At 40.2% G+C, this 27,583-nt stretch overlaps 1 protein-coding gene across 3 annotated transcripts in view; it reads left to right on the plus strand.

Annotated features, from left to right (window-relative positions):
- The window catches only part of DYM (dymeclin), a 210,978-nt gene that overhangs the window by 60,978 nt on the left and 122,417 nt on the right, over nt 1-27,583 (plus strand). For all 3 annotated transcript variants that reach the window (XM_084224957.1, XM_084224955.1, XM_084224956.1), the window contains exons 9-11: nt 16,490-16,672; nt 20,154-20,332; nt 26,334-26,459. In XM_084224957.1, coding sequence (XP_084081083.1) covers nt 16,490-16,672; nt 20,154-20,332; nt 26,334-26,459 — 488 coding nt within the window. The remainder of the gene's footprint in view (nt 1-16,489; nt 16,673-20,153; nt 20,333-26,333; nt 26,460-27,583) is intronic.

Consider the following 27,583-nt stretch of genomic DNA (forward strand, 5'->3'; position numbering starts at 1 on the left):
GGAATTAAAAGTGCTCCACTATCCATCAATTTCAGTTGGGGGGGGGGAATGTCTTTATTTTTAAACTCTTGTGTGTGAGAGGTGTGGGAGAAAATAAAAGCTTGGAATGGAATAGTTGATATATTGTACATTTTCTTTTTCCAATTTGTTCTGGATGTATTTTGGAGTTCTTTAATTCATGCTTTTCTCAAACACATCGATGCTGTGCTTGCTTAAAAGTATATTAATTAAGCGGTATCTTGTTTTGTTTTGTTTCTTTCTTTCGGGCTTGTTTCAGATGATAATAGCTAGTTAAGAAAGTCACCATTTGAATGCATAAGGCATGTTTACCCAAATTCATGCTGATTTTAGATGTTTGAGTTAGAACTGGAGCTTTTGCTGCTATAACTACATTGGAATATTCCTTAATGTGGAGTCAGGTGTTTCTGCAACTGCTGATGCATCTTTTAATTACTTAAACTTGAGCAAAAGAAGTTGAATCTGTGGTAAGGATTCTTAGGTGTGAAATTCTCAGGGCTTAATCTGGGTGTTGAGTCTTACGGGACAATATAAAAATGCTGCATTTCTTAAAAGATTCTGAATTTCCCCCAGAATTTATCCTGACCCTTCATTTGAAGACTGCTGCTCCAAAGGCAGCCTGCTGTTGGGCCTGTGATGTCTGATGCTTTAGGGGAAGGGAGGACCGAGATGTTTGGGGTCAGAAAGAATGACAAAAGTGAGAGGGTCTACAAAAGTTTAGGAAGCTTTCCTAATGAATTACACACATGGCATGGAAATTGGTGTGTTGGTCCCTGTTCTTCTAGTGTGAGCATATGGTGGTGGATTTTGGATAAAGGAGTAGAGTGAAAGAAAAGAGAAAGAGGGAGGTGGATTAAAGAGAGGAAAGAAGGGAAGTTCTGGGAAGGGAAGTTCTGGGAAGGGAAGTTCTGGGAAGGGAAGGGAAGTTCTGGGAAGGGAAGGGAAGTTCTGGGAAGTTCTGGGAAGGGAAGGGAAGGGAAGGGAAGGGAAGGGAAGGGAAGGGAAGGGAAGGGAAGGGAAGGGAAGGGAAGGGAAGGGAAGGGAAGGGAAGGGAAGGGAAGGGAAGGGAAGGGAAGGGAAGGGAAGGGAAGGGAAGGGAAGGGAAGGGAAGGGAAGGGAAGGGAAGGGAAGGGAAGGGAAGGGAAGGGAAGGGAAGGGAAGGGGTTTGTCCCAGAAAGGTGCTGCCCTTTTTCTGTATGGCCCGTTCTGTAGCCACATCCTGGTCTTTTCATGCATGTTCTTACCAACAATCATTGGCTTTTGTTCCCAAAACTAGATCTTGGCTCTTGGCTGGCTCCACAGCCATCCAGTTATTGGTGTTTGGGATATACCTGTTAGCCCCTCATCTTCAGGGCTTCTGCATAGCCTTCAGCTGCTCAGGAGGGGACCTGTTGCCAAGGGAGGACACCACAGCAGTTGGTGTTGCTTTCGCAGTTGCTTTCACTAGTAATGCATCAGATCTGTTGATGGAGTGTGCAGAAAGTGTTGGGAAGTGCACCCAGAGTAGTTCATTTGCCAGAGCCTGACCTTCCCAGAGTGCTCCCTAAAGGCCTCTATGGCTTGTTGGCCTCTTTGAGGAGCTGTCAGATTGTTTGGAAAAGCTTTTACTGTTGATTTTTATACCTTTAGCAGGCTGCTCCCAAATTACTTTTGGCTCAACTTGGTCTGGTTTAGCATTGAACTTGCCAAAGCTTATATACCTTTTTTTCTTTCCCTGGTTTGGAAAAGACTTAATCTTTTTACATTTTGTAGTCTCCTTTCTCTGCAGTTGAGTCATGGTGCTTTTTTGTCTGTTCAGGGTCTCTAAGCCCTGATGTAGCGACTTGAAATTGTCTTGTTGCCACCTAGGAATTCATAAGCTGAACCTGTTTCCTTACCTGTTTCTTAATCTTTAGGGTAAGTGCTAAAAAATTGCTAACTGAAAATAAATCCCATTTTGATACAAAACTTGGAAACTGGAAAAATCCTCTGAATGTTTTATAGTTAAAGCACTTGAATTATGAATTGTGGACAATCTGTGTGGGAGGCTGATGGGGTTTTTGTTTTTAGGAAAAAAAATCAGATCATAGAATTGTAGAATCCTGTAAGGGCTTGGGTTGGAAGAGACCTTAAGAATAATTTCATTCCGCTCTCCTGCCATGGGCGGGGACACCTTCCACTAGACCAGGTTGCTTCAGAGCTCAATCTAGCCTGGTCTTGGACATTTCCAGGAATGTAGCAGCCACATCATGACCTTGGAACAAAGATTTTTTTCTTGTCTGCAAAAGAAAGGGAAGTAGATATATGGAAGGTTTCAGCAGAGTTTATTCTCAGCTGGAAGGTAAATCTGGATCAAATTAATTCTGCCAAGAATGAGAGATGATGTAGACACCACAGCATTTGACAGTTATTTGGTACTCACTAGTTCTGTGTGTGGATGTGTATGTATATAATAGAAAAACTATAAAATACAAATAAAATACAGACTGTACAGAAACATATGAACATGCTTACATTTAATAATAGAAATATAAGTGACCCAGTGTGCTGCATCTATATATTTAGTGTATTTATACAAAAATATACCATTTAGGGATCAAAATACTTAGAGATATAAAAATGAAATGTGTAAGTTACATATGAGAATAAATTGTTTTATAAATCTAGAATATATTATATCAATATGACATTCAGTTAGGAGTCATGCTGTTTGCATGTGGTAATTTGTAAGATTCCACTTAAACAATTTCAAGTGGTTTTATGAGATGTATATACAGCATATACAAATATGACACATGTAAATTCATTAAAGCAAGTGTATACGTAGAATGTAGATAATACAAAATATAAAAATATTCCTAGGAAAAAGCTGTTTTGGCCTGAAGAATTTCAAGTTTGGCATTAGGTTTATCCATTTCATTCACTGGTGGCTTCTAATTTCAGCCTCAACAGTTTATATTTATTGAACTGCTTCTCTCAGCAATTGTCATTCTGAGAGGATCTGTCAAGCAAAGATCTGACTTTTTATATATCTATATAATTATATCTGTATAATTTGGTACATTCTATATATCTATTTCATTAGCTAGTTGTATGTAAATACATAATGGGTATGTAATCAGTCCCAGTGTGTATATAATCTGCTCTGACTCTCTTCAGTGGGTCAGAGATCTCTTAGGAAATTGGGACATCAGCTCAGGAACAACGCACATTCAGGCCAAGGGCACCAGGATGTAAAGGCCCTTATTAAGTAGAAAATTCTCATTTTTATAGATAGGGGAAAAAGAGGAAATAACATGCTTGAAGCTTGGCTAAAATTACACAATCAGTTGACATTGCAGCTGGGAATAAAATTCCACTGTCCTGATCTTTATCCTCATGTTTTAACTGCTGGGCCTTGCTTCAAGGTTAATAAAACATGCTGTTTGCATGTGATAATGTGCATAGGATTCCCACTTACAAATAATTTCAGGTGATCTTATAAGATCTAAATTCAGCACATAGGTGTTTCTCATTGTCTTACCTTGCTAATTGTAATTGTTTTGTACAAGACGTGCTCACAAGGCCCTGCTATCAGCTCATGCCAAACAGTTTGGTGGCATTTGTGATTTTCCATAAAGTTTACGGAGTAATTGTTGTGGGAATGTGGAGTGAGTTTCATCCTGGAGGAGAGAAGGCTCCAGGGACACCTCAGAGCCCCTGCCAGGGCCTCAAGGGGCTCCAGGAGAGCTGCACAGGGAGTGGGCACAAGGCAGGGAGGGACAGCAGCCAGGGAATGGCTTCCCAGGGCCAGAGGGCAGGGACAGATGGGATATTGGGAATGAGGAATTGCTGGCTGGGAGGGTGGGCAGGCCCTGGCCCAGGGTGCCCAGAGCAGCTGTGGCTGCCCCTGGATCCCTGGCAGTGTCCAAGGCCAGGCTGGACAGGGCTTGGAGCAGCCTGGGACAGTGGAAGGGTGTCCCTGCACATGGCAGGCTGGGGTTTGGAATGAGATGGTCTTGAAGGCCGCTTTTCTCCCACATCATTGTGTGATTTTGTGTGTTTGGGATAGCAGAAATGTTTTTTATGAAAAATATTATCATACTCAAATTATCTACTCAAAACCTGGTGGCCTAAAAAGGATGTCTCTGCACAGCTGCTGACGATGGAGGCCTACACAGCTTGTCGGCATCATAGGGCTTGCCTGGGGTACCTTGGGATTGCCAGGGAGCTTCCACATAAGTGAGATCTACGTGCAAATCTGGAGATGGTGGTACCAGGTGTCACCCTCAAGGGCAATTGTGCTGCTCAAATTTTCTTTTTTAACTCCTAGATTGATCTCATACAGAATTAGTATTGCTTTGTACATTGTATTAAAAAGTTACATTAACTCCTCTTTCTCAGACACAGGCATAGCCCTGTTGTAGGTGATGGCAGAGAGGCAGGAGTGGCTTGTCCTTGCTATTTCCTAACTGTGCTCCCAGAGAGCAAACTTCTTTTCCCTTTATGGCTTCGTGCTATTGCAAAATGCTTAGGAAAAGGAAAAGCCCAGAGGAATCCCTTGCCCTGTGGTAAAAACATTTTTGGGTACTGAAGATGAAATATTTTGGAACTGAATGTGCGTGCTAGAGAAAAAATAAAGTGCCTCTAAATATATTTTTTCATATAAATGCAAATCTTTATGTAATTCATTCCATAAATTGGCAAATCAGTATTTGGAAGTAAAACTTTCTCAATACTATATATGTAATTTTAGTCTTTAATAGTAAAGTTGATGAGTGTTAGCACATGTTTCTGTATAATTTCAATGTTAACTATCAGTTTTTGCTGGGAAAAAATCAGACAGAGTCAGTAATACTTAGTCAGCCTTTTTCTCCCCCCATAGTGTTCTGTTTTCATAGTCAGTAAATTTGACACACCAAAACCTTTCCCTACACCATCCCCTCCATGCTGGCCATCGACCCAAAAGAGAGGGAATTCAGTCAGTGTTGGATCCATAAGAGAGCTTCAAGCAGTGTTCCGTGAGCTGCAGCGCTGTTGAGCTGGTGTGGCTCCAACCGTGGTGTCTGGTGACAGAAACGTGTTCCTGTCTGATGCTGCTGGAGTTGATGTCAGTGCGAGAGCAGAGCCAAAGGGCAGGTGCTGACATAAAACAGCTCGTCAGCCTTGGCACGAGCTCACACCCGCTCCGAGAGGGAGCAGGGACACTGGGTTCTTTCAGCTGAGGAGGCATTTTCTGCTAGTCAAGATAATGAAAAGTTTTGCCTGTGGCACGCTTGTTCTGGGGGTAGGACTTCATTCCTCAGCACTGCTGCTTTCCTCAATGCTTCATCATTAAAACTGCCACTTTAATAATGTTCGTATGGCTGGAGCTGGTATTGATGCCTCAAGATAAGCTTATAGAGCACTTTCTATAGTAGAATCCAATTTTCAATTGCTCATAGGTTTTTTCAGACTTCAGTTGTTTGTGGTGAAACTTTTCATGCTGAGTATCTTCCTTAGGCTCTTTTTTTTAGATTTATTTTTTTAATTTTTTTGGCACTGCTTTAATTGAAAACAGTTCTTCTGTTTCTGAGAATGAGGTTAGGGAAAAATGTTACTTAACCAATGCTGAATTCTTACATCTGTTTTATTGAGGAGTTTTAGAGCCTTCATGCCTTGGAACAAGCTCTTGAGATTTGGGAAGCAGGGCTTAGGGGAGTGAAGCTGTGGATAGAGATGTGCCATTTACAATCCCTCTTAAAGTTTACTAAATCTGGCCAAGTTACAAAGTCCCAAAACTTGCCGTTTGCATACATTGAACAGAAACTTGTTGAAAAACTGACAGCAAAATTGTCTGAATGTTGAGTTTTCATGAAGTGTGTTCTACAGTGTCGTGCCAGTGAAGCTCGGGATGCAGCACCCCTCGTGAGGTCCATGAGGCTGTTCCAGGATCCAGGGGGGATTTTCCCTGCTCCATGCAGTTGCTGGTGTACCAGGTTTCAAGCAAGAGAATTAACAGAGTTTTCCTTGTTGTTGCAGTAGCAGGTAGTGTAGAGGAAGAAGTTTCCTCACACAAACTCTTTTCCTCTTAAAGGAAAAGTAGGGGTTAAGAAATGCTGGGTTAAAAAATAACGTGACCATTGCACTGTGGAGAGGTAGCAGTCTCCAGGGAGTGTGAGCAGATCTTCTCTAAGCTGTGGAACTCCAGGTCTTTCAGCTGTGCTTATATTAGGGGTTTAATTGTTTTTGAATGATCTCCTGAAGGCTGATAGAGAAGCTGGCTGGAATTGCTGCAGGTACCATTGGTGAGGTGCTTTACAAGTTTGGAGGAGTGAAACTTAGGTCTAGGAGGGAAGCAGCAGGTCTGTGCTGACTTTACTGTGCTAGTTATTCCTTGTTCCTCTCATAGGGAATATGAGTGAATTGAGTGCCTGCAGTCACAACAAACCAACAGGAGCAATGTGCTAAACTCACTAACTGATACAAAAATCTAACTGCTCTGGAAAAGTGATTTCTTGGATGCCTTGACCTGTCTAGCAGCTTTACAGGTCACTTCTTTCATTGGTTATATGGATTTCTTCTTTCCCCTTCCCCACTATGTGTGGGGATGAAATTCTCTTGAGGATCCTACATCAAAAGCATTAGTTAATTATCAATACTCTGATTAGCACTATTTAAAAATAATACTGACAAGATATTTGTTTTGTAACCTGTTTCTATGTTTGTTTCTGCCTCGTATTTTGCCTGATAGAGTCAACAGAAGATGTTACTGGAAGTTCCACAATTGGTTGAATTATACACATTGAATGTGCTCCCTTGCATTCTGACAAGAACAATAAAATACCAGGATGGTACCCTGGGCAAAAGCCAGAAGAGTTTTCTATTAAAAACAAAAACAGTTTAATAAATAATTTAGAAATAAAAGACTGAACAAAACCTCTCCAAGAACTAACCTTCTCTCCCCAAAATCCCACCAAAATAACCCAAACCAAAATAAGCCCACAAACCCCACCATCCAACAACTACTTTTTAATGTCTCTATGTGAACTTGTTGTTGGCATGATGTTTGCTGTTCCAAGGTTGATAGATGATTGAGTCAAACAGTTCCTCTAAAATTAAATACAACACTGGGTGGATTTGCAGTTTTTCCCACATTTCTCATTCGTTTTCCTCTCTCTCACTCTCTTCAAGCTAGCACTTAGTTTCTCGGGTTCCAAGTAGTCATAATACTGTGGTATTTTGCTCTTGTATAATACCATAAAACCTTTATTTATTTTTTCTTGATATTGTGGTCACATTTGCAGCTTCACTTGTACTGGATAGTCTTCAAATGTGCAGCAGGAATATTGTTCCATCTCAGAAAATGTATCACTTGTGTCCAAAGGAGTTTAAATAGGTATTGCTAGCAGCAGGCCAGGACTTGGTCTAATAAAAATATCAAGATTCCTTGCTCAAGATGTTCCCCTCCTATAGTTATTTTTAATATATTTCTGAAAGTGAATTAATGGCTTGTCAGAGTTATTCCCAGCATTATTTGGCCTTTTAATTCAGAAGTATGTTATATAATTTGCTTTGCTTAATTCTTCAAGGTGTCTGTCTCTGGGTATGTCTACTACTCATACCCCAATTACATATAATAAAAATGTCATCAGGGACTTCCAGCTAACAAAGCTATTCTGTGCTTCAGCATCTCTGGGCAAGTAAGAGAAGTAGATCCCATCTGGAAATGTTAAATTTATCATAGAATCATGGCATCATCAAGTTTGAGAAAGACCTCGAAGATCATCAAGCCCAACTGTAAATAATATATATAGTTACAGGTAATATGATTTCACTGAGTTTACAGATATTGACTTTGGTTTTGTATGTTTTTGTAGTTTATCAGATTAAATACTTTGCTGGGGGTGTCTTTTTACATTTCTGATTCCTTTGTGATGTCAAAAGCTTTCATGGGTATGCAAGTCTGTAGCTGAGCTTCATGGTCTTGGGAGAAGGCGATTGTCTCCTTATTTTAAAATTCAAAACAAGAAAAAGAGTAATAATGCAGTAGATAGGGTTCTTGCCCCAAGGAAGGCTTGGATAATTTCAAATTTCACAGTAAAGATCTCCTGAGATGTAGTGATAAAAAGTGAGATGAATGGTTTAAAATGAAATAAATGCTGTTTTTGCAGTGAAATGAAGGATATGCTTATTTATCAATCTATGCAATTTAGTGTTTGCAATCTTTTTCAGTTCCATGACATTTGAAAGGTCGTGCAAAGTATTGGAGCTGGGATTAATTGCAGGAAGCAAGCTGGAAAAAAGACTTTAAAAGAAAAGAAAGAAAAATGTGTGTATGTAATTTGGCTGGGCAACAAAGGAGACCTGACTATGCCTTTTATTTAAGGGCTGTAAACACTGAACTGGGGCAGAAATGTTTTATGGTATTACATAGAACCACTTAAAGGAATAAGTAGATGAAGCTGAATAAAGCAATGTTTAGCTGAATATTAGGAAAAAAATCTTAGCATTGAGGTTTATTAGATTATGGAACATGCTTCCCAAAGGATGTGGTTCAAGCTCCATTACTAGTCCCTTAAAATTAGTCTGGATAGAATAACAAGCTGTACTGGAGGGAACGCTGTTGCATGGACAGGGGATGGACACAGTTACCTAATAAATACATCTTTGCATTTCGCTTGCTTCCATGATTCATTTCCTGAAAAACTTCTTCCAGAATGTGTTAATGACATCACAGCCCCAGGCACCTCAGACTCATCAGTGCTTCTCTGGCTTCAGAGGGTTTGTGTGGAGACTTCCTTGGCTGTCTTTTCCCCACTGGCTCCTCCACTGCACCCCAGCCATTTGCTGTGGCTTTCCAGTCCTGCTGCAGCACTGGGAGCAATGGTGACATCAAAAAGTCAGGTGCCTGGGATGTATTTGAAAAGTGTGTGTACAGAGATGTGAGCTTGGCTATTCTGTAGAGGCTGTGACCAGGAGTGGGGCAGGCAGGCAGAGCTTGGCTCCACAGAAACAACCACCTTCTGCTGTTCTTGGCAGGGAGGATGAAATACTGGTCTCCTTTACAATAGTGTTATTAGGTGTGAAAACCCTCAAACAATTAAGTCATACTCAGTCATGTATTTCAATGAGCCAGTTGAAACCTATGAAATATAGAGCAGTTGTTCTGTTGCAGTGATTTGTTGAGAAGAAAATAACTTGGTTTTTAAATCACTTCTATAATTCTTTTTGACATTTAAAGAAGTAATCTAAAACATGCACTTAATCTTTCCATAGCATTTCAGTCACTTTCCTGTAGTATTTAGGAATTAAATACTTAAAATATAGTAGTAAAGCAACTGAAATATAACACATCACCTGAAATAAAGCCATGGCAATCATCTGTGTAAATTGTGTGCCTTTGACCTTGCACTAAGGACCAAGTGGTAGCTCAATGGGATTTTAAGCCTGAATATGGAGTTCCAAGTGATCACGCATTTACTCTGATGCACATCATGTGCCATTCCTGTGTTCCAGACAAGAAATAGAGTCAAGATGGATTGGTACATAATTGTTCTCTCAAAATGCTTTTAAATTTAGTGTCTCCCACGTGTGAATTCTTGCTGCAGCCTGCTGATGACTTAGAGAGCAGCTGGCTTACCAGTATTTAAAATACAAATTTATTTTGCTAGACTGTCTGACACCTAGAAACTATTCATTTATTGCTGTTTGTAGAACTTCTCCTATGTCTCCTGCTAGTTTGGGTTAATCCTGTTAGTTCAATGCTGGACAATGAAGACCATGAAAAATATTGCTGAAAATTAAAAATTGTTATTTTTGCTATTTGTATTACCATACCAGGTGAAATGTTTCAAAAAACCTATCATTTATGGGAGCTTGTGTCAGTTGAAAAAGTTACTGGAATTAAAAAGTGACTGCAAACAACAAGTTACTGTAGTATTTAGGACAGCCATTTTTGTGCTTCTGAGTTTTTACAATTTCCCTACCTAAAACATCTACAGTCACCAGACTGACTTTTTCAGTCACAGGTTGTAGTTTGTGTGTATGTCAGTGTGTTTATGCTACAGATGCGTTTAATATTGCTTGAGAGTGGAATATTTAATATGCAGGTTCATAAACCATGTAAAAATGATTCCATATTTCCTATACTTCAGCTTTGCTAGTTTCTTTCTGTAATGAATCCTCACAAATCTGCAGTGGGACTTCCCTAAAATTAATGTAGCTGCTGTTTTTATAGTCTCTTAAGCAAGTGTACCCTGGGTTCTTCACAATTTGCAGTTTAAGTTCCTTAACTAAAGATCTGAGATGTTGGAGATGTGCTTTATAAAGTAAAAAATGCCCCTGATACAGCAGTTGCCTTACTGTTCCCCGTTCATGATTCCATGGACCTCTTTTTCCTTTCTCATTCATTATCACATAACATCCCCGTGGCAACTTGAGAAATTGCTTGCATGGAAAAGTAATCGTAGGAAAGTATTTATGTATTTTTAGCTTTCTTCTAACACAATGTAGCAGCTGGAAACAAGGACAAGAGCCAGCACAATGTGAACTGCCAGCTCTCCATGGGCCACCAGAAAGTGTTCATCAGACCACAGTGTGAGAACTATTGAATTGACTTAAGAAAAGTGACACACATAATAAGCGTTAAAAAAACAACACTCAAGTTCCCAGTGCTGCTGCTTGACTGTAATAAGAATTAAACAGTAATTGTAATGTTTTTTAATAATATGCTATTTACTGGTTTTGGTGGAGGAACTACATGATGGTACAATTAGATGCAATGAAATCACTTTTGTTTAATTCTTCATCATCTCGATTTATTGATGCCTTGGATTGGACAGTCTTGCAGCATTGGAAGCATTGGACAATCTTCTGGATGCTAAAAGTTTCAGAAACAGGAAAGCAGAATGTGCAGCTAGAACTTGGATGTATTACTAACCATAAGTTAGATCTGTTCTGTTTTGGGCTTTTTTCGTTGTGGTTGAGTTTTCTTTCTGATATTTAACACTGGCTTTGCCAATGTCTGTAGCCTCATCTATTTGTGTTCTTTCCATTTTTGCAACAAGGGAGCATTATTGTTGTTTTGGAAATGTCAAAATGACAGGGGGAGATCAAGAGACCTTTTGAAAATCTTCATGTCTACTAAAACTCTTATTTTGTCTATTCAGTCCCAAAAGCAGCCTGAGGGCAGCACCTCAAGTTGGTGCCCTCAGCAAAATCCTGTCAAAAGTAATAAGAAACTCAATAGGAGGATGCTAAATATGTTTGAGAGGATGTGGGTTATGTGGTGGGGAATGAGAGAAGGATCTGCCCTCTTACTAAGCTCCAGTGAGGAGAGACAGGACCATACTCGGAAAGGCTTTGCCAGTATTAATTGCAATTTAATGCCTATATTTAAATGCAATGAAGGATGTTCAAAGGAAAGGTTGAAGTTCAGTGATTACTTTAATTGAATTTTTGAGCTACTATTAGATTAAAAAAACCCTAAACAATACTAATTTCCTAGAAAGAAACTTGGAAGTAAGTAACTCCAATTTCCTTGGCATTAATTTAATGCTCTGTCCAGCATGAGAAGTCAGAGAGTTTGTCTTCTGAGTCTTGACACTGAAGGTTGAAAGGTGAATAATACATTTTGCAGAAGAATTACAACTAGTTTAATAACTAATCCAGGAGAGCTCAAAAATCTATTATAGCTCACAGTTGGTTGATCTTCTGACTTAAAGTAATGGTAGACAGTGTTGGAAGTTGTTGACTGTAAGTTGCAATGCTATATATGAGTAATTTCAAAATATCTTCAAACTCAAACTCTTAAAATTCTTTTTATTCTTGTGAAACTATAAATAAGTATGTTAAACTTTTCCGAAGTAGGTACAGACATGAACCTTACTTGTATCTCATTGTGTAACAGAGACCAGGCATTAGGCTGAGATTTCTGCAGAGTTGTGTTTACATCAAATAACAGTCAAGTGAAAGAAAGTTCTATTTTGATGACAGTGTCATAACTTCATTTTGCCATTAAGTGTTGTTTCACAGACTGTCAAATTAGATTAATGTGCTGGGTTTGTTTTCATGGCTGTAAACTATGTTTCCAGCCATATTACAGAAAATCTCAGCTTCTCTGTTGCAAAATAACGTGCTTTGCTCTTATGACCTGCTTTTCTTGCTCTGTCTTACACAGAGTTGTATGGACAGGGAAAAAAAGCCTGTGGTGACTAGTTTGGTGAAAGAGAATGGCAAAAATGAATCTGTTAATTTGCTTTTAAAGGTAAAAGCATTCAGTTTCTTATTAAAGTATTCGGTATTTTCCAGAAATAATTGGCAGAATTTTACAGTTCTCCAATTGACAAAACTTCTAGGGACGTGGTCCATGTGGGACTGAGTCAAGAAATAAAGTTAAGTCAGTGAATCCCAGAGCTGGTCAGGCTGGAAGAGCCTACAGTGCCCTTCTGCCTGCTGACCCCACCTCCCTGCTCCAGCAGCGCCGTCCCAGAGCACAGGACACAGCATTGTGTCCAGAGGGCTCTGGAATATCCCTGGTGAGGGACACTCCACCCCTCTCTGGTCTCTGGTCTCTGTTCAGGGCAGAAGTTGTGCCTCCTGTGCAGGGGAGTTGCTGGGCTCAGTCCCTGCCCGTGGCTCTGGTGCCATTGCTGGGCCTGGAGCAGAGCCTGGGCCCTGCTCTGACCCTCCGTGCACACAGGGACAGACAGGGACAGACAGGGACAGACAGGGACACCCAGGGCTGAGGGCCCTCTCACAGCCCTGAATGGCCACAGCTCCGTCAGCCTTTCCTCCTTGGAGGGATGCTCCAGGCCCTTCAGTATGTGTGTCCCTCTCCACTGGACCCACTCCAAGAGCTCCATGTCCCTCCTGTACTGGGGAGTCCAGAGCTGGACACAGTTAGAAATGATGGACAAACATTAGAGAAATGCAGTTGAAAGTATTCTGCAGAAAAGACTGAACTGTGTAAGTGAAGTAAGTGATCCAAATATTTAAATGTTTGTCTTGTTTTCAGCTTGGATACAGTCGCAGTCCTGGGTAATGTTGATGCAACCCTGATGTTTTAGTTGTTGCTAAATCATGCTTACTCTGCGTCAAGGATGTGTCACCTTCTCATAACTTCAGAAGAAATTTTTGTCTGTGACGGTGCGATGCCCTAGCTCGGGTTTCCCAGAGAAGCTGTGGCTGCCCCATCCCTGAAAGTGTTCCAGACCAGGCTGGATGGGGCTTGGAGCAACCTGAGGTAGCAGAAGGTGTCCCTGCCCATGGCAAGGGTTGGAATGGGATGAACTTCAAGGTTTCTTAAGACACCAGGAGCTAGGAGGGGACACAGCCAGTACGGCTGACCCAACTGGTTGAAGGAATATCCCATATCCTGTCATGCTGAGCAATAAAACTGGGGAGTGTTGCCCAGGGGTGGGTGGTCACTGCTTCAGGGTCTGCAGCAGGTGGTGAGCAACTGCGTTGTGCATCACTTCGTCTGTATATTCTTTTATCATTATTATTATCATCATCATCATAATTTTCCTTTATTTTTCAGTCCTATTGAGTTGCCTTCTCAACCCACGAGTTTTCTCTCAGTTCTCTTCCTCATCTCACCAGAGAGGTGAGAATGATTGGTTGTGTGGTGTTAAACCGCAACAATGTTGAAGAGGCTGTTTTAGGATTGTGGATTATTGACTTCATCAGACTTATAATTGGGACCAGAAAGGTAGTATTTGGTACTATAGAGCCTTTTGAAGATTTTATAAATCTTCAGAAGCAGTATGCCTCATGACTCTGTTTCAGATAATCTACCCTTCTCTCCTTTTTGCAGTTTAGTGGTTTAGTTTTGAGAACCCTAACTTATCTTTGCCACCTCCCAGAGATGCAGAAAGCTTTACAAAAATGTCTGGAATTTGTATTTCTCTTGTGGTATAGGAAAAAATGACCAGAGGATAGAAGTAAAATTAAAAAAAAAAACCTCAATGTGAAAGAAATCCAGTTTATATGTTGAAGTATTTAGGCAAATTTCACTTCATGCCTGTAATGATGCCAGGCAGAACTAGTACTGTTGCAGTCATCTGTGGCTATCATGGGATCATGGAATCCTAGAATGATTCGGGTTGGAAGGGATTTCAAGGCTCGTCTCATTCTCACCCCTGCCATGTGTGGGGACACCTTCCACTATCTCAGGTTACTCTAAGCCCTGTCCAACCTGGCCTTCATTGCTTTTAAGCATGAAATTTTCTTCCTTTTATTCTGTTTTTTTTTTCCCTGTGATGTTCTGAAGAAGCAGAATCTGAAATATTACTCTGTCCACACTGTATCAGTGTCTATTCTTCTATGTTTTCTATTAACTTCAGATCTCAAAAGAATATAAAGGAAAGCTTCTAAGAGAAGTTTTGTGTGTTAAAGAAGTTAAATATAGTCTTTTAATTTTGAAATATGCATAAATATAAAATTAGGTTTAACAAAGTAATATTTCAGATATTGTGAACATACTGCTACATAGATCTAGAAACTTCCCGTTCCTCTGTCCTCCCAGGCTCTTTACCTATTTAGCATCTTAATGTGATGTTTATGATCAGAAATAATATTTTCCTTTAAAATGTTTTTAACTTGAGCATGTTGGAAGCATCAGCAAATACTTAGCACCTAATGTGACACTGCCCTTGCAACTAAAAGGAATGTTATGAACCTGTAACATGGGGTTGGTTTTCTGGACGACTTGACAACACACAAGAGAACTTCAGGAGGTACTTGGGCCACATATTCATGTGCAGATATCTCTTGGACATCATGACCTTGTTCTCCCTGGTGTAAGAGTCAGATTAATCACTGGTGTTTTGACCCTATCCCTCTTTTCCTAACTGTTGAGGGAAGGCGTAATAGCAGATGGCAGCCACAGAAGGATGGGGTGGTAGAAAATTAAAAACAAGAACTACACTAAAATTTAAGAATGGAAATCTGATGAATTTTAGTTTCTTTAACATATGATGATAAATATACAACTGTTTCAGGGTTTTAAAAATAGTTTCTTTGCATTTTACCTCTCTGGTTAATCCATGTGAAAACCTTCATGGTCAACATCATTCATTCTGATAAGAACTGTGGGTGAAAAACGTGGTGATAAAGGGTTACTAATGTAACATGAAATTTTTGCTAAGAACATTGTGATTATAGTGCTTTTTATTATAAGAACTCTCTCAAGCTGCTTAACACTGAGTGGCATTAGTCCCCTTGCCTATGACATGGCAGTAATTGTCCTGCAATTGTCCTAATGAGGAAGCACTGGTTTGTTACATAATCTGACTGTATATTTACATTTGAAGAAAAATAATCATTGGATGGCTTGAAATTTTGCAGGTCTAAGAGTACTTGAAACTCTTTCAACTGGTTATACTTTAGTATTTTGCATTCAAATGGCTTACAAGTTTTTATCATTTACACCTTGAATCTTGACAACTAGAAGACTGGAAACAAAACTTTCTTAATTTTTCTTTTTTTCTTTAAAACATGTGTTGCATTTAATTTTTGATTTAGGCATTAATTAAAAGAGGAAATAAGAATTTACCTTTTTTAAGTAAAACTTACTATTTTTTTTAACCTGTGTAACTCAAAGCTTTGACCTGTTAAATGGATAATTTGATTAAATGCTTAGTCTCTGTCATAAAATTTCAAGATATACTCAAAAAAATGAACTGTTAGGCAGGCATTTGGGGTGAATCTAATACTGTGTGATTGGGAGGGGCTGCTTCTTATCCCCTCGGAATGAATGTATCAAGAATCCAGATGTGATAAATATAGAGGTTTTATCCTTTCCTCTGACTTTGTACTCCAGTAATGCTGAGTCTGCAGCATCTCTGTTTCAGTTTTTGTGCTTTTCTTAGTTTTTTCCAGTTCTGTTATACATGCCCATGAGTAGTGGCAAGGACTAATGGACTTGCTGGAGAGGAATGAGGGGAGTCCTTTAATGATGCTTCTTCTCCTCTAATCAGTATTTGGGCATGTAGCTGGTCATCTGGTTTCACCACCGCTGCTGTAATTAGGAACAGGAATTTCAAATGCAGTAGTTTAGTATTGGAGTTAATTCTTTTTAGTGCTGTAAGTGTGAAAATGACTCTGCATTTGAGGCCCAATCATCAAAGTTTAAGCAATGTAATGGTGAGAGTTTTTTCAAGCAGCCTCTGGGAACATTACATTGGCTTTATACATTATGCCTTACTACTGGAGCTGTACATGCACAATATACAATTGTGAAATCAGAGAATGGTTTGACTGGAAGGACCTTAAAGCTCATCCAGTGCCACCCTCTGCCACGGGCAGCGACACCTTCCACTGTCCCAGGTTTCTCCAAGCCCCGTCCGACCTGGCCTTGGTCACTGCCAGGAATAGGGGAGCTACAGGCGCTCTTGGAAACCTGTGCCAGGGCCTCCCCACCCTCACAAGGAAGGATTTTGTTCCAATATCTAATCTAAACCTACACTTTAAAATAGTCTTGTTTATTAAAATATGACCAAACCTGCTATTGTTGTTTTTTTCTCTGCAGCTGGCCTGTGGACAGTGTTCACGCTGGGTGGGGTGGGCAGCAAAGCACCGGCGCAGCTGGAGCAGTGCTCCCCTCTGGCCAGCCAGAGCCTGCTGCTGCTGCTCGTCCTGGCCAACCTGACTGACACTCCAGACACCCCAAACCCCTACAGACAAGCCATCATGTCCTTCAAGAACACACAAGGTTTGTATCTGTTCTTACTTCTGAGCCTGAACTGATGAAGTGGAGTTTTAAGATGCTGTGATTGCTTAGAGGTTCTCTTTCCAAGATTTGTTGTCCTTCCAGCACACCCATGGACGAGCAGTAATAACTTGTTTTTTTCTGGGACTTTTGAGATAGAGTTCCTCAGCTGCTGGAACTTAGTGATGAGGGCAGAGGGAGGATATTTTATTCTTCTGACTTGAGAAATACTAGAAAGCTTCATAATCGTGGTCCAGTTTACTTCCTGGACTAGAGGTTCTTGAAGGTGTCTGCTGACTTTGATGATTCTGTGACTCTATAATTTCATAAAATATACATACAACTAACCCATAAGTAGATTGGTTATCCAAGAGTCTGCAGGTGTCCCCTAAAAATTTGTAGCACTTTTTGTCCTGGAGTCATAGTCCTTAGAAAAGGTAAATAATTAAATTGCTACCTGGGTTTGCTGACTGTATTCTTGTATTTCAAATGTGAGAAAAAATGTTTAACATAAACACTTCCATGAGTTTTGTGTATGTGAGAAGTTTTCAGAGTTGTTTTGGTGCTCGTCTGTGTTTTGAGAAGGCAGGTTCCAGTCTGTGTGTCAGGTAACTGCAGGTGCCATGTGGCACTGACTCACAGAGGGTCTTGTCTGGGACATGGGAATGCCCTAATACAGCTTGAGCTATCTAGATAGCTCAGTATGCAGCCTGTACCTTTCACAGAAGCACAGAATCATTAAGTTGGAAATGCTTTCCAAGTCCAGCCATTCCCCAGCACTGCCAAGGCCACCACCACCCTTTGTCCCCATGTGCCATATCCACATGGCTTTTAAATCCCTGCAGGGATGGGGAGTCCACCATTTTCCGTGTGTACTTTATCCATACTTAAATCTCAGAATCTGAGCCATGTGGTTTTACCTTTAATTGGCTTTGTGCAGGGTGGCACTGTGCACAGAGCTCAGGAGCTGTGTGACAACCTGTGAAGCCACAGTAAAGTCCTGAGTTATGCACTTTCTTCTGGGGAGTTTTTGTATTCCTTTATCCATTAAGTTTTAACCAGGTTAAATTAATTCACCATTACCTAGGAAAATTTATTGGGTTGTGAAGGTGGAGGATTGTTCACATAAGAAGAATACTGAGTCCTAACATGCTTCTTAGATTTATTGGATACCATTTACAGGTGGCTGAGATCAAATTGTTGATAAAGTTCTTGTTTTGTTCTTTCTTTAATGTTGCATTTTGGTTGACTTTGTTTCATACTACCAGTAGCCAGTAATGTATTTCGTTAAAGCACACTATACATAAATCATGATAAAATTTTGAAATAACTTATTTTGTGTCAAATGTAGCATGAAAAGCTATATTTTCTCTACATGTGTTTGTTGATAGAATGACTTATTGTTTCCCAGAAACTTGTTCCCACTAGCAATACTCATAATTGAGCTTAAATTTGATTTCTGTGAACATTCTAAGGGGTTTGTAAGAGGAAAGTAATGTGGAAAAAAAAGAGGCTGGTTGCAGTCATAATATATACTATAAAAGGAAAATTGGCATTTAAAAAAAATAAATTTCTATAATTTAATTGGGACAAAACTAGAAGAATGCAGGATAGGGGTTTTTTGTACATTTAGAATAGTTTCATTTTTCTGTTGGTCAGCTTAATGTTCTGCAGAATAATACAGGATATGCTGGTGTTGCTGGTAAGTTTCTTTAATTCTGTTTAGATTTTTATTTTACTGGACTTTTTAGTATCCTTTAACAAAACTGATAGTGAAATGCTATAAATGCCAGTGGCACAGCTTAAACATTCACAGAAATGAAGCTGCAAAGCCAAGGGGAGCTTCTCAGCTAATGACCTGTGGCACCAAGGACTGAAATGTTCTAATTTTGCTGTCTACATCCAGGTTTTTATTCCTGAAGGGAAATTCCTGCCCAAAGCAGGAAGGTCCCAAACCAGCTGGTCCATAGTCATGGTCAGTAGTTGAGGAAGGCCAGGTTGGAGTCTCTCCTGCACCCACGGGTGTGTGGTTCTGGGACAGGCAGGGTTTCCATTGCCCCAGGGCTGCGTCTCTGTGTGGTTCCCAACTCCTGCAGGCAGGAGTTCTGTTTGCTCCAGGGCCTCCTGCTGCCTCCAGCTCAATGGCTGGAGCTGTCCCCCCTTGCCCTGGCCAAGAGGAATGATGGCTCCCCGGCACACTGTCTGCTGGGCCCCACAAAACCAATGGCAGCCAGGACTCCTGCAGGGCTCCTGCAGCAATTCCAAGCACTTTTTCCATCCAAAGTGGGTGGAAATGTTGTTCAAAATACATGATGACTGCCATGCTCTTCTGTGTTGAAAGCTACTTAGCAAACTTCAATAAGAATATGGTCCTAAAATCATAAAACCACAGTGTGGTTTGAGTTGGAAGGGACCTTTAAGATCACCCAGTTTCAACTCTCTTGCCATGGGCAGGGATGCCTTCCACTGTCCCAGGCTGCTCCAAGTCCTGTCCAGCCTGGCCTTGGACGCTGCCAGGGATCCAGGGGCAGCCACAGTTTCTGTGGGAAACCTGTGCCAGGGCCTCATCACCCTCACAGGGAATTTCTTCCTGATCTCTCATCTGAATGTCTTCTCTTTCAATTTAAAATCCTTCCCCCTCGTCCTATGGCTATTTGCCCATATAAAAATTGTCTCATTCTCCATCTTCTTCAAAAGCCCCCTGTAAGTACTAGCTTTTTCTGTTTCCACAGGGAATTTCTAGACCTTAGGGATCTGTGCAGATGGATGTTTTTGTTGAGGCTGGTAAAGGTTCTGTGAACAGAGAGATCTGTTTTGTTTTCACTTCCAGTCCTGGCACAAGAGTATATTGCGATTATGAACAAACTGCAGTTACTTTGAGGGATGTCAGACAATGTAATGTGATGTTTTACATCACTTAACTCACCAAACTCTCCCCCACACACCTCTAAAGTCCTGACACCTATGTTTCACTGAGATATCACAGTAATCTTGACCTATGAATATCCACCCTTTATCCTTTTATACCAAGAGAGGGATGGATGGGAGAGACTCTGCCTTAATGCCAGAGAATAAACCTGTATGTTTGATGTGCAGGTTTTGGAAGTTAATCATTGGTATATTGTTTCCAGAGAAGACCTTGTGTCTGCCTCCATTCCAGCAGCTCCTGGGATCATATTCCTTCTTAGCAATGGAAGTGATATAGAGGGACAAAATTGTTTTATGAAGAAAAGTGAATATTTTGTGCAGGTACTGGGGTCTTACTGAAGCTCATATGGGAGGACAACCTCAGCTTTTTGGCACAACTGAAGATTTACAAGACTTTATTATGGTTTATGACCATTGGTAATAAGAGTCATGGGTGATTTTTATTTCCTCCTTTCTGTGGTGTATTAAATATTTCCCCCAGAGATTTTATAAAGTTAACAAATAAATGAATGATAAATGTATTTGTTAAAGACTTTCTTTTATTTCTTTATTTCAGATAACACTGCTTTTTCATCATCAAATCCACATGCTTTCCAGATTAACTTTAACAGTTTGTACACAGCTTTATGTGATCAGCAGAAATCTGATCAAGCCACTCTTCTCTTATACATGCTTCTGCATCAGAACAGCAACGTGCGCACCTACGTGTTGGCACGGACAGACATAGAGAACCTGGTGAGTCTTGCTCTGCCTCCTTTATCCTCCTCATGAGGGATTGGCCCTGCAAGCTTGGGTGTCGCCAGCTGCCCGTGGCGTCTGTTCTGCAGTGGGAGCAATAGGTTCTGGATCACTCATTTGCCAGTTCTAGCTCACTTGTGCATTTTTGTTACATCATCTCAGGAGTGTGCTCCTGAACATGTCACTGCAGTCAAGGGTGGTACTGCTAAAGCTACAAGACCATCTTGAGTTCCCTCTTTCTCTGTGCCACTATCATGACCCAGGTCAAACCTGCCCACTTCTAATCATTGTGTAGAGAAACTGGTAGCAGATATCATTCCATTCATTATTTTATTTACCTCTTTTGGATATTCAGGCCAAAAAGTTGTACAAGCTGTCTTTGTGCTTTCAGGAGTAATAGTTAACAAAATGAGCTATAACTGGACTAACATGCCAAATGTCTTACAGGGTTGACCTAAGACTAAAACTCCTCAAGGAGCAGCTCAGAGATTTTCTAGAAATACAACTGTAGTGCCTTTTTAGCTGCTCAAATAGTATTGTGGTTAATGGCCAATATAACAGACACCTGGTATGGTTTTGTAGGTTATAAATTAGCTTATGCTCCCCACTTTAGTAATGTCACAAACCACTTAAACAAATCTTACTTATTAAAAAGTATTCCTTTAATAAGATAATGGCTGTCTAGGGGAATTGGTAGCAGAATAGAGGACCCTTTCCATTTTAATATTTGAAATCTTGCCAGGTAATTAGATCCCTTGCCTGTTTGATGGCAGATATGGAGTGAGTTTGGTTTCAGTCCAAGTCCTAGCAGATGTATTGCTAAAATCGGAGTTGATAGACGCCACTGTTGGCAAACTGGGGTGAGATGGTTGATGCTGAATTGATTCAAGACTGAACTCCTGTGTCCACGGCAGATTATGTAGGCAAGGGCTGAGTCATTTTGCATGAATTCCGTGAGCAAATGGCCACATTTAATTTTTGGGGGTGCTAGTGTGTGATGTGACAAGTTAACAGCTGCTAACCATAATAATTTGCTGTATCTGTAGACTCACAGCATAGAATCCTAGAATGGTTTGGGTTGGAAGGAACCTTAAAGCCCATATTGTTCCAACCCCTTTCATGTGCAGGGATGCCTTCCACTATCCCAGGTTGCTCTAGACAAGTGTGTGCATTGTTTTATAATTATGATGTCTGATACACTGTAAAGCTTCCAGAAAAACAGTGCGGTGCATCTGTCAAAACAAGTCAAGATACAGGTACTCAGATACTCTGCAGTGCAAGATTTTTTCATATATTATCACCTAAAAAAAAAAAAATTAGTCAGAAAATCCCAGAAATTATCAGCAACTTTAAACACTTCTTGGGAAAAGCTGGAAAAATTCAGAAAAGCATCGCTGAAAAGTCAACAGCATGTTTTAGTGGGTATTTTGATTTTTTTTTTTTCAATACCAACATTGAAACTGCTCTTATTTTGCTCTTCATGCTGCTTCTTTGTGATCTCTACTGACAAGTTACTGACAGGGCTGGGAGGGCTAGTGGATGCAGAAATCATGACCTCCTAACTACAGTCCTGTGGTGAATAAGACTTGATAATGAGATAAGGGGACTTGAGTACTGGAGCTACCTTCCCTGTATGTCAAGAGTGGTGCTGATACTGTGTACTATTCTGGTGTTGTACTTCCAGATTGTACTTCCAATAGTCCGTAACTAAAAATAGTTACAGACTATTGAAAATTGGATCCCTGTTGAGAAACATGGAAGGTTTTTTTTGCTTTAAAGTTAACAATAACACTGTGAGAGGTCTAGGAAGCTAACTCTAGCTGGTCAGAGAAGAGCTTGGGGAACCTCGGGATGTGTATGTGCCTTCATAAAGGGGAATCCTTGAAAAAACAGGAATTTCTGCTTGCAGAGAGGGATGGTGAGAATTAAAGCTTGGAGGTTGATTGATTCCCACCATCCGGATATATGGGAGGAAAACAGTAAGGTCATTAATCCAGAGTCAAAATGATCTTTGAATGAGGGTGGAGGACTTTCTGGGGGCATGTGGTGTAAATCAGTGGCCTCTTTGTTTAGAGGCAGTTGGATGAATGGGGTGTATGCTACATAGGTGCTGTGTGAGAGATCACGTCCACAAGCAGCTCAGAGCACATCCTAGACTTTAGGGGGTTTTGCAGGTTCTTCCCGTTTTGCTGCACTCAGTGCATCCCATATGTTGTGTTTTCCCCTGTTTTAATTTGTGTCCCAGGAAGCATCGCCAGAAGGTGCTCTATAACATTTCATAAGGATTTCTTGAAATGTGTTTCTGCTCTTTTTCAACTTTAGCGTAACTTGTAAATTAAAAGTTTGTTTTTCTTAGCTGGTATAACAGATACTGTCTCAGCTCACTTCCTCATTTGTATGATTCTCCCTCTGCCAGTTACAGCTGAATACCTTCCCCTTCTGTTGGACTTTGTGTTTTATTGTTAATAAAGGACTTTTTTTGCTTTTAATATAATGCTGCTTGGCAAAATGATTAGGATCTTTGTGTGTCCTCCTTTACTTCACTTTTTAAAAAAACTGATTAAATACCTGATGTTAGATAAGTTTACATCTAGTATTGGGCTGTCCTTTTCAAAGTGCTTGCAGGGATCCTCCAGAAAGTGGTGGGTCAGATGAAACAGAGGGCAGTTAGCACATTTTTTGATAAGCATATTGTTCTGGTCTGTGGATGGGAGTCTGTCAAGCCTTCTTCTGTTTGAAAGAGCAGTTAGCGCCAGTATTGCAAGTAAATATACCAGTTAGATTTCTGCGTGAAAGAAATGAGCTATTAGGTGTGTTTTCTTTGGCTGTTGAGTTGAGATTTTTTTGCTGCTCAACTTGATTGGAGTGAAATAACATACATGATGGTGTATTTATATCAGCTGATGCTACAGCAATATTTTTTCCTGTAGTATAAATTTGTCTTAAGCAGGTTGCTGCTTGTATTTTGTTGAGTACTAAAGACAATCTATTTTTAAACTTTACTGGGGAAACCAACCTTGGAATAGATATAGCACCTGCAATTTTCAGTGTCTGTTTTTACCTGCCACTTGTTTTGGGGATTAAAAGTAACTTTTTAATGGTGGCTGTTTCTTTCAGCCAGTTAAAAGCTGCTCCTGAGGGAGGATTGTTACTAGTGGTGCAGTAGGGGTAGTGTGATGGCTACGAAAAAAGGGTCAGCAATTCAAAAGAAGTGGTGGCTCTCTTCTCTGTATAGGGTCGGACAAAACCATTGCATAAGAAGATAGGTATAAAAGTTTTAATGTATGTATGCAGCATAGAAGTATAGAAATGTATTTCGGTTGAAACTCTAGATAAATTTTAATATAATTAAAATATTAACTGAGAGGATTCTTCTCTTTTAGAGGAATCCATCTCTTCCAGAATCCTCCTGGACTCCTTCCAGGCATCTCTCAGGGTTCCTTGAATTCTTCTAGAGACCTGAGACCCAGGTTTCAGCCCCAGACTTCCTCAAGGAAACTACCTAAAAGTCTTCCTCTTTTGAAGAAAAGTCTCCTCCAGGTTCTCCCCAAGACTCCTCACAAGACTCCTCTCCCCAAGAGTATTTCAAATTTTACATTTTGATACGATTAGAACTTTAATTGAATCTTTATTATAACTTTTTTATAGAAGCAGTGGCTTGTTAACTAGTTTTTTGTTTTGAGGACAGTAGTCCTTGTCCTAAAGATGTGTGTGCACCTCAGCAATCAGTATACAAAGGAAGAAGTGTTGTAAGGAGGAAGGATTATGGAAAGTGTATGAATTGATTCTGGTTCCATGCAGAAATGGCACATAAGAGAGAATTAAGTTGCCATATGCCTCCTTGAGTTTTGTCCAGTGTGTAGATGGCGCAGAGCCTGCAAGAGGAGTGGAAAGGGAAACGTGGCCAAATGAGTGGAGGTTTTGGAAGCAACAGAGGTTTTTTTGGGGCAGGAGGACTGATTGCCATGATCTGGAGTGCCAGACTACTCTTCAGTAGTAAGTGTGTCCAGTAGCAAGTGTGGAGCTTTAGCAACAGCACTTTCACATATTGGCTTGTAGGGGAATGGCTGCAATGTCTCAGTATCATGTATTTTTAAATGTAGTTTGCAGCCACACACTTGTAGGACTTGGAGCACTTGAGAACATGAATGGACTTTTTCACTTACAATTAGTATTAATATGTGTAGACAGAGGAGATATTTTGGGCCATTCTGAAGGAGTATGTTTTGCCAGAGTGGTTTGTATGGTTTGACACAACAAGACTGAGTCACAATTATTTTTAAAGGTCCCTTCCAACCCAAACCATCCTGTGCTTCCATCTGGGATCCATCTGGAAAACTAAGAAGTTGTTCCAATGGTTACCTTTAGCAAGGCTTTTGTTGTTCTCCCTGCAAAGTTGTAAATGCAATTCTTCATTAGTTTTATGTTGCTTCCAGGTCTATCCCAGCTTATTATAATAACTCTTGGACTTGGAAATGACAGAGCTTTTACAGTGCAAAGCTACATACAAGTGTTTGTTAGAGATGGAAACAGTTTGAGTGGTGGACCAACACAGTGGTGTTTGTCTCTCTTTCTCCCCATCCAATGAAAAGGACAATTTTTTTGGGGTCTATATGCTAATTAGAAGTTCTAGGGAAAACCTGGTCTTTACTCAAGACTGGTATTCAGAAAACACAAAGATGGTACTCTAGTTTTCACTGGGAAGAGAGGTTTCTGAAGGGTCCTTCGAAATGGCAAGGGAAGAATGTTTGCACATGTAATTTCAAAAAATATTTTATTTTAATATTGATTTAATATTAATAACAATGTTACTGTAATCAAATTCTCCTTCTGCTTCTGTTATCATCTTCTCTTGACCCTGACCAAGGCCTGTGTCAAACGGTTTTGTGGCCTGCCGCATTCAGATCCATCTCATTTCATTCTAATAAAAACTGGTTTAGTATGTCCCAACTGCTTCGAGGATGGTTGACTGTAAGAGAACATTTTGGTAACTTCAGAGGCTTGTGAAGCACTTGGTGTCCTGGCTGCTCACCAGAATAGGTTTCACATGATTCATCCAGCTGCATTTGGCCTGTTTTGAAAAACAGCAAATTTTTAGGTGTCTAGAAGCTTCTTGGAACTGAGGGCTTTCTCTAGTTCCTTTTTCCAGGGCTTTTTTGTGATTTCGGCCTATATCTGCAGCCCAGGGAAGCCACGTTGTGCTGAGCCAGTAGAAAGCTAATTTTCATTTGGTAGAGAGACAATGTTTGCATCTGGATTAACTTTAGACTAGCATTCAGGTATGCTTGCTGTTGCAATGAAATCTCATTTTCATTATTATTGCAAAGCTTTGGCTTAAGCTGTTCATCCTGGTGGAAATGTTGCAAGACCTTGGGCTGAACTCTAATCGTAATGATCAGTCAGTTCTCTTTGGCTGCTTATTATCTAAAATTGGAAAAACAGGCCTCTTCGAGTCTTAACCAAACCCAAACTGGTTTTTTTTTCTGGTATTATCTTCACACACCAAAATGGGATTTAACTTTGATGTCTCAAAATGCCTTTTTTCACCTCAACTTTGATGTGCTTGGCTAGGTTTGAGGAGAAAAGGCTTTTCAGAGCAGGCTTGTGGTAGCCCAGATGGGTAGACACAACTGTTTTCCTGCTTGGACTGGTGAAAATCTTGTTTAACAATTTTTTTCTCCCTGTAGTGTAGAGAGGAGGACTGAAGTATTTGGAAGTTATGGTAACTGCTATGGCTGGGAATCTCATTTATTAGGGATTGAAATTCCATTTCTGACCACAAGAAAAGACTTGTTTAGACTCTGTTGTGTGACAAAATGAAGCAGATGGAAGGTGTTTGGACACCGTATGTCACTGCTCAGGGGTGGTTGTTTCAAGAGGGAGAAGTTGTTATGAATTGTCAAGGTCAGGGCAGTACATGGGACCTTTAGAGCCTCCTCTGTTTAGTGTCTGAGGTATTTGAAGACTAACTGATAAACCCATTTTTCCTTCCCTAAAGGTTCTGCCAATTCTTGAAATCCTGTATCACGTTGAAGAAAGGAATTCACACCATGTTTACATGGCCCTTATCATTTTGCTGATCCTCACAGAGGATGATGGCTTCAACCGATCCATTCATGAAGTGGTGAGTTGCTGTTTCGGTAAATAATCCTTTGGCTCTAAAAATAATCTAAATATTTACTTCTAAGAAGATAAATTGGCAAATCTGTTCCCTCAGCAGAGGCTGAATGAGCTCATCCAAATTTGATGACATATACATCTTTCTTTTGTAAGAAGAACGAACCTGAAGACTGCTTTCAAAACTTTTCCCAAGCAAAATGAACAAACACGCTCCCTGCTGTAGAGAAACTGCTGCAAATATCTCTTTTTCTGTCTTTTTTGGTGTTCCCTGTTACAAATTAGCCTAGTAATAGCTGGGCAGGCTGCCTCAAAGGTGCTGAATGTTTGGCATGAAAGTGGAGGGCCTAGAAGAGAGGAAAAAAAACAGGAAACCTTTTTTATTTTTCATTTCTCTTGAAAAACTTTGCTTAACTAGTGTGATGCAGCCTTTAGCTGGAGTTGTATTTTCCATACTAAATGTTACTTCCTTACTTGGCACTTCTTTTTCTGTCTCTCTGTTAGATTAATTTCTATTTTATGCTGTTCATATAACAGGATCCAAATTTTTACTAGCTTTGATGGACTTTGACCATCTGTGCAGGAGAATACCTTGGACAATTATGTCCTAGTTTCCCAGCTTCTATAACTATGATACTGCATGAGATATTTGCACTGATTTAATTTAATTTTTTGACTGGGACACAGAAATTCTCTTTTGGGGAAATTAGTATCTTTGTGAATTATTATCTTTGTGAAATTGTTGAAATGCAAAATGCTGAAAGCAAGTTTCAGGGTTTCTAAACAGAACTCTCTTCCAGGTGAATTTCCAGACTTACAGTGTTTTTTCTCTGAAATTTCATATTATTTAGTATAGCTCTGTGTGTAGAAAACAGGAAGAGATTATTTAAATGCCGTTTCCTGGGAATACCTTTTTGGAAGCAGCTTTTAGGAGCACCTACAGTAACCATACAGATGACTGAATTATTTTCTTGAAGCTTTTTCCTGCCTTCAACTTTGGTGCGCCTTGAACCTGTGCACGTGAACCAGAGGTGTTCATGTGCGATGTGTATTTTTAGGCTTCATGTCACGGAGCCATTTATCCTCTCACAAACTGGGCTTGTTGCGAGTTGGAATTCAGCAGGCAAGGTA

This window comes from Fringilla coelebs, assembly GCF_963513975.1.
Source record: "Fringilla coelebs genome assembly, chromosome: Z".
NCBI classification, from domain to species: Eukaryota; Metazoa; Chordata; class Aves; order Passeriformes; family Fringillidae; genus Fringilla; species Fringilla coelebs.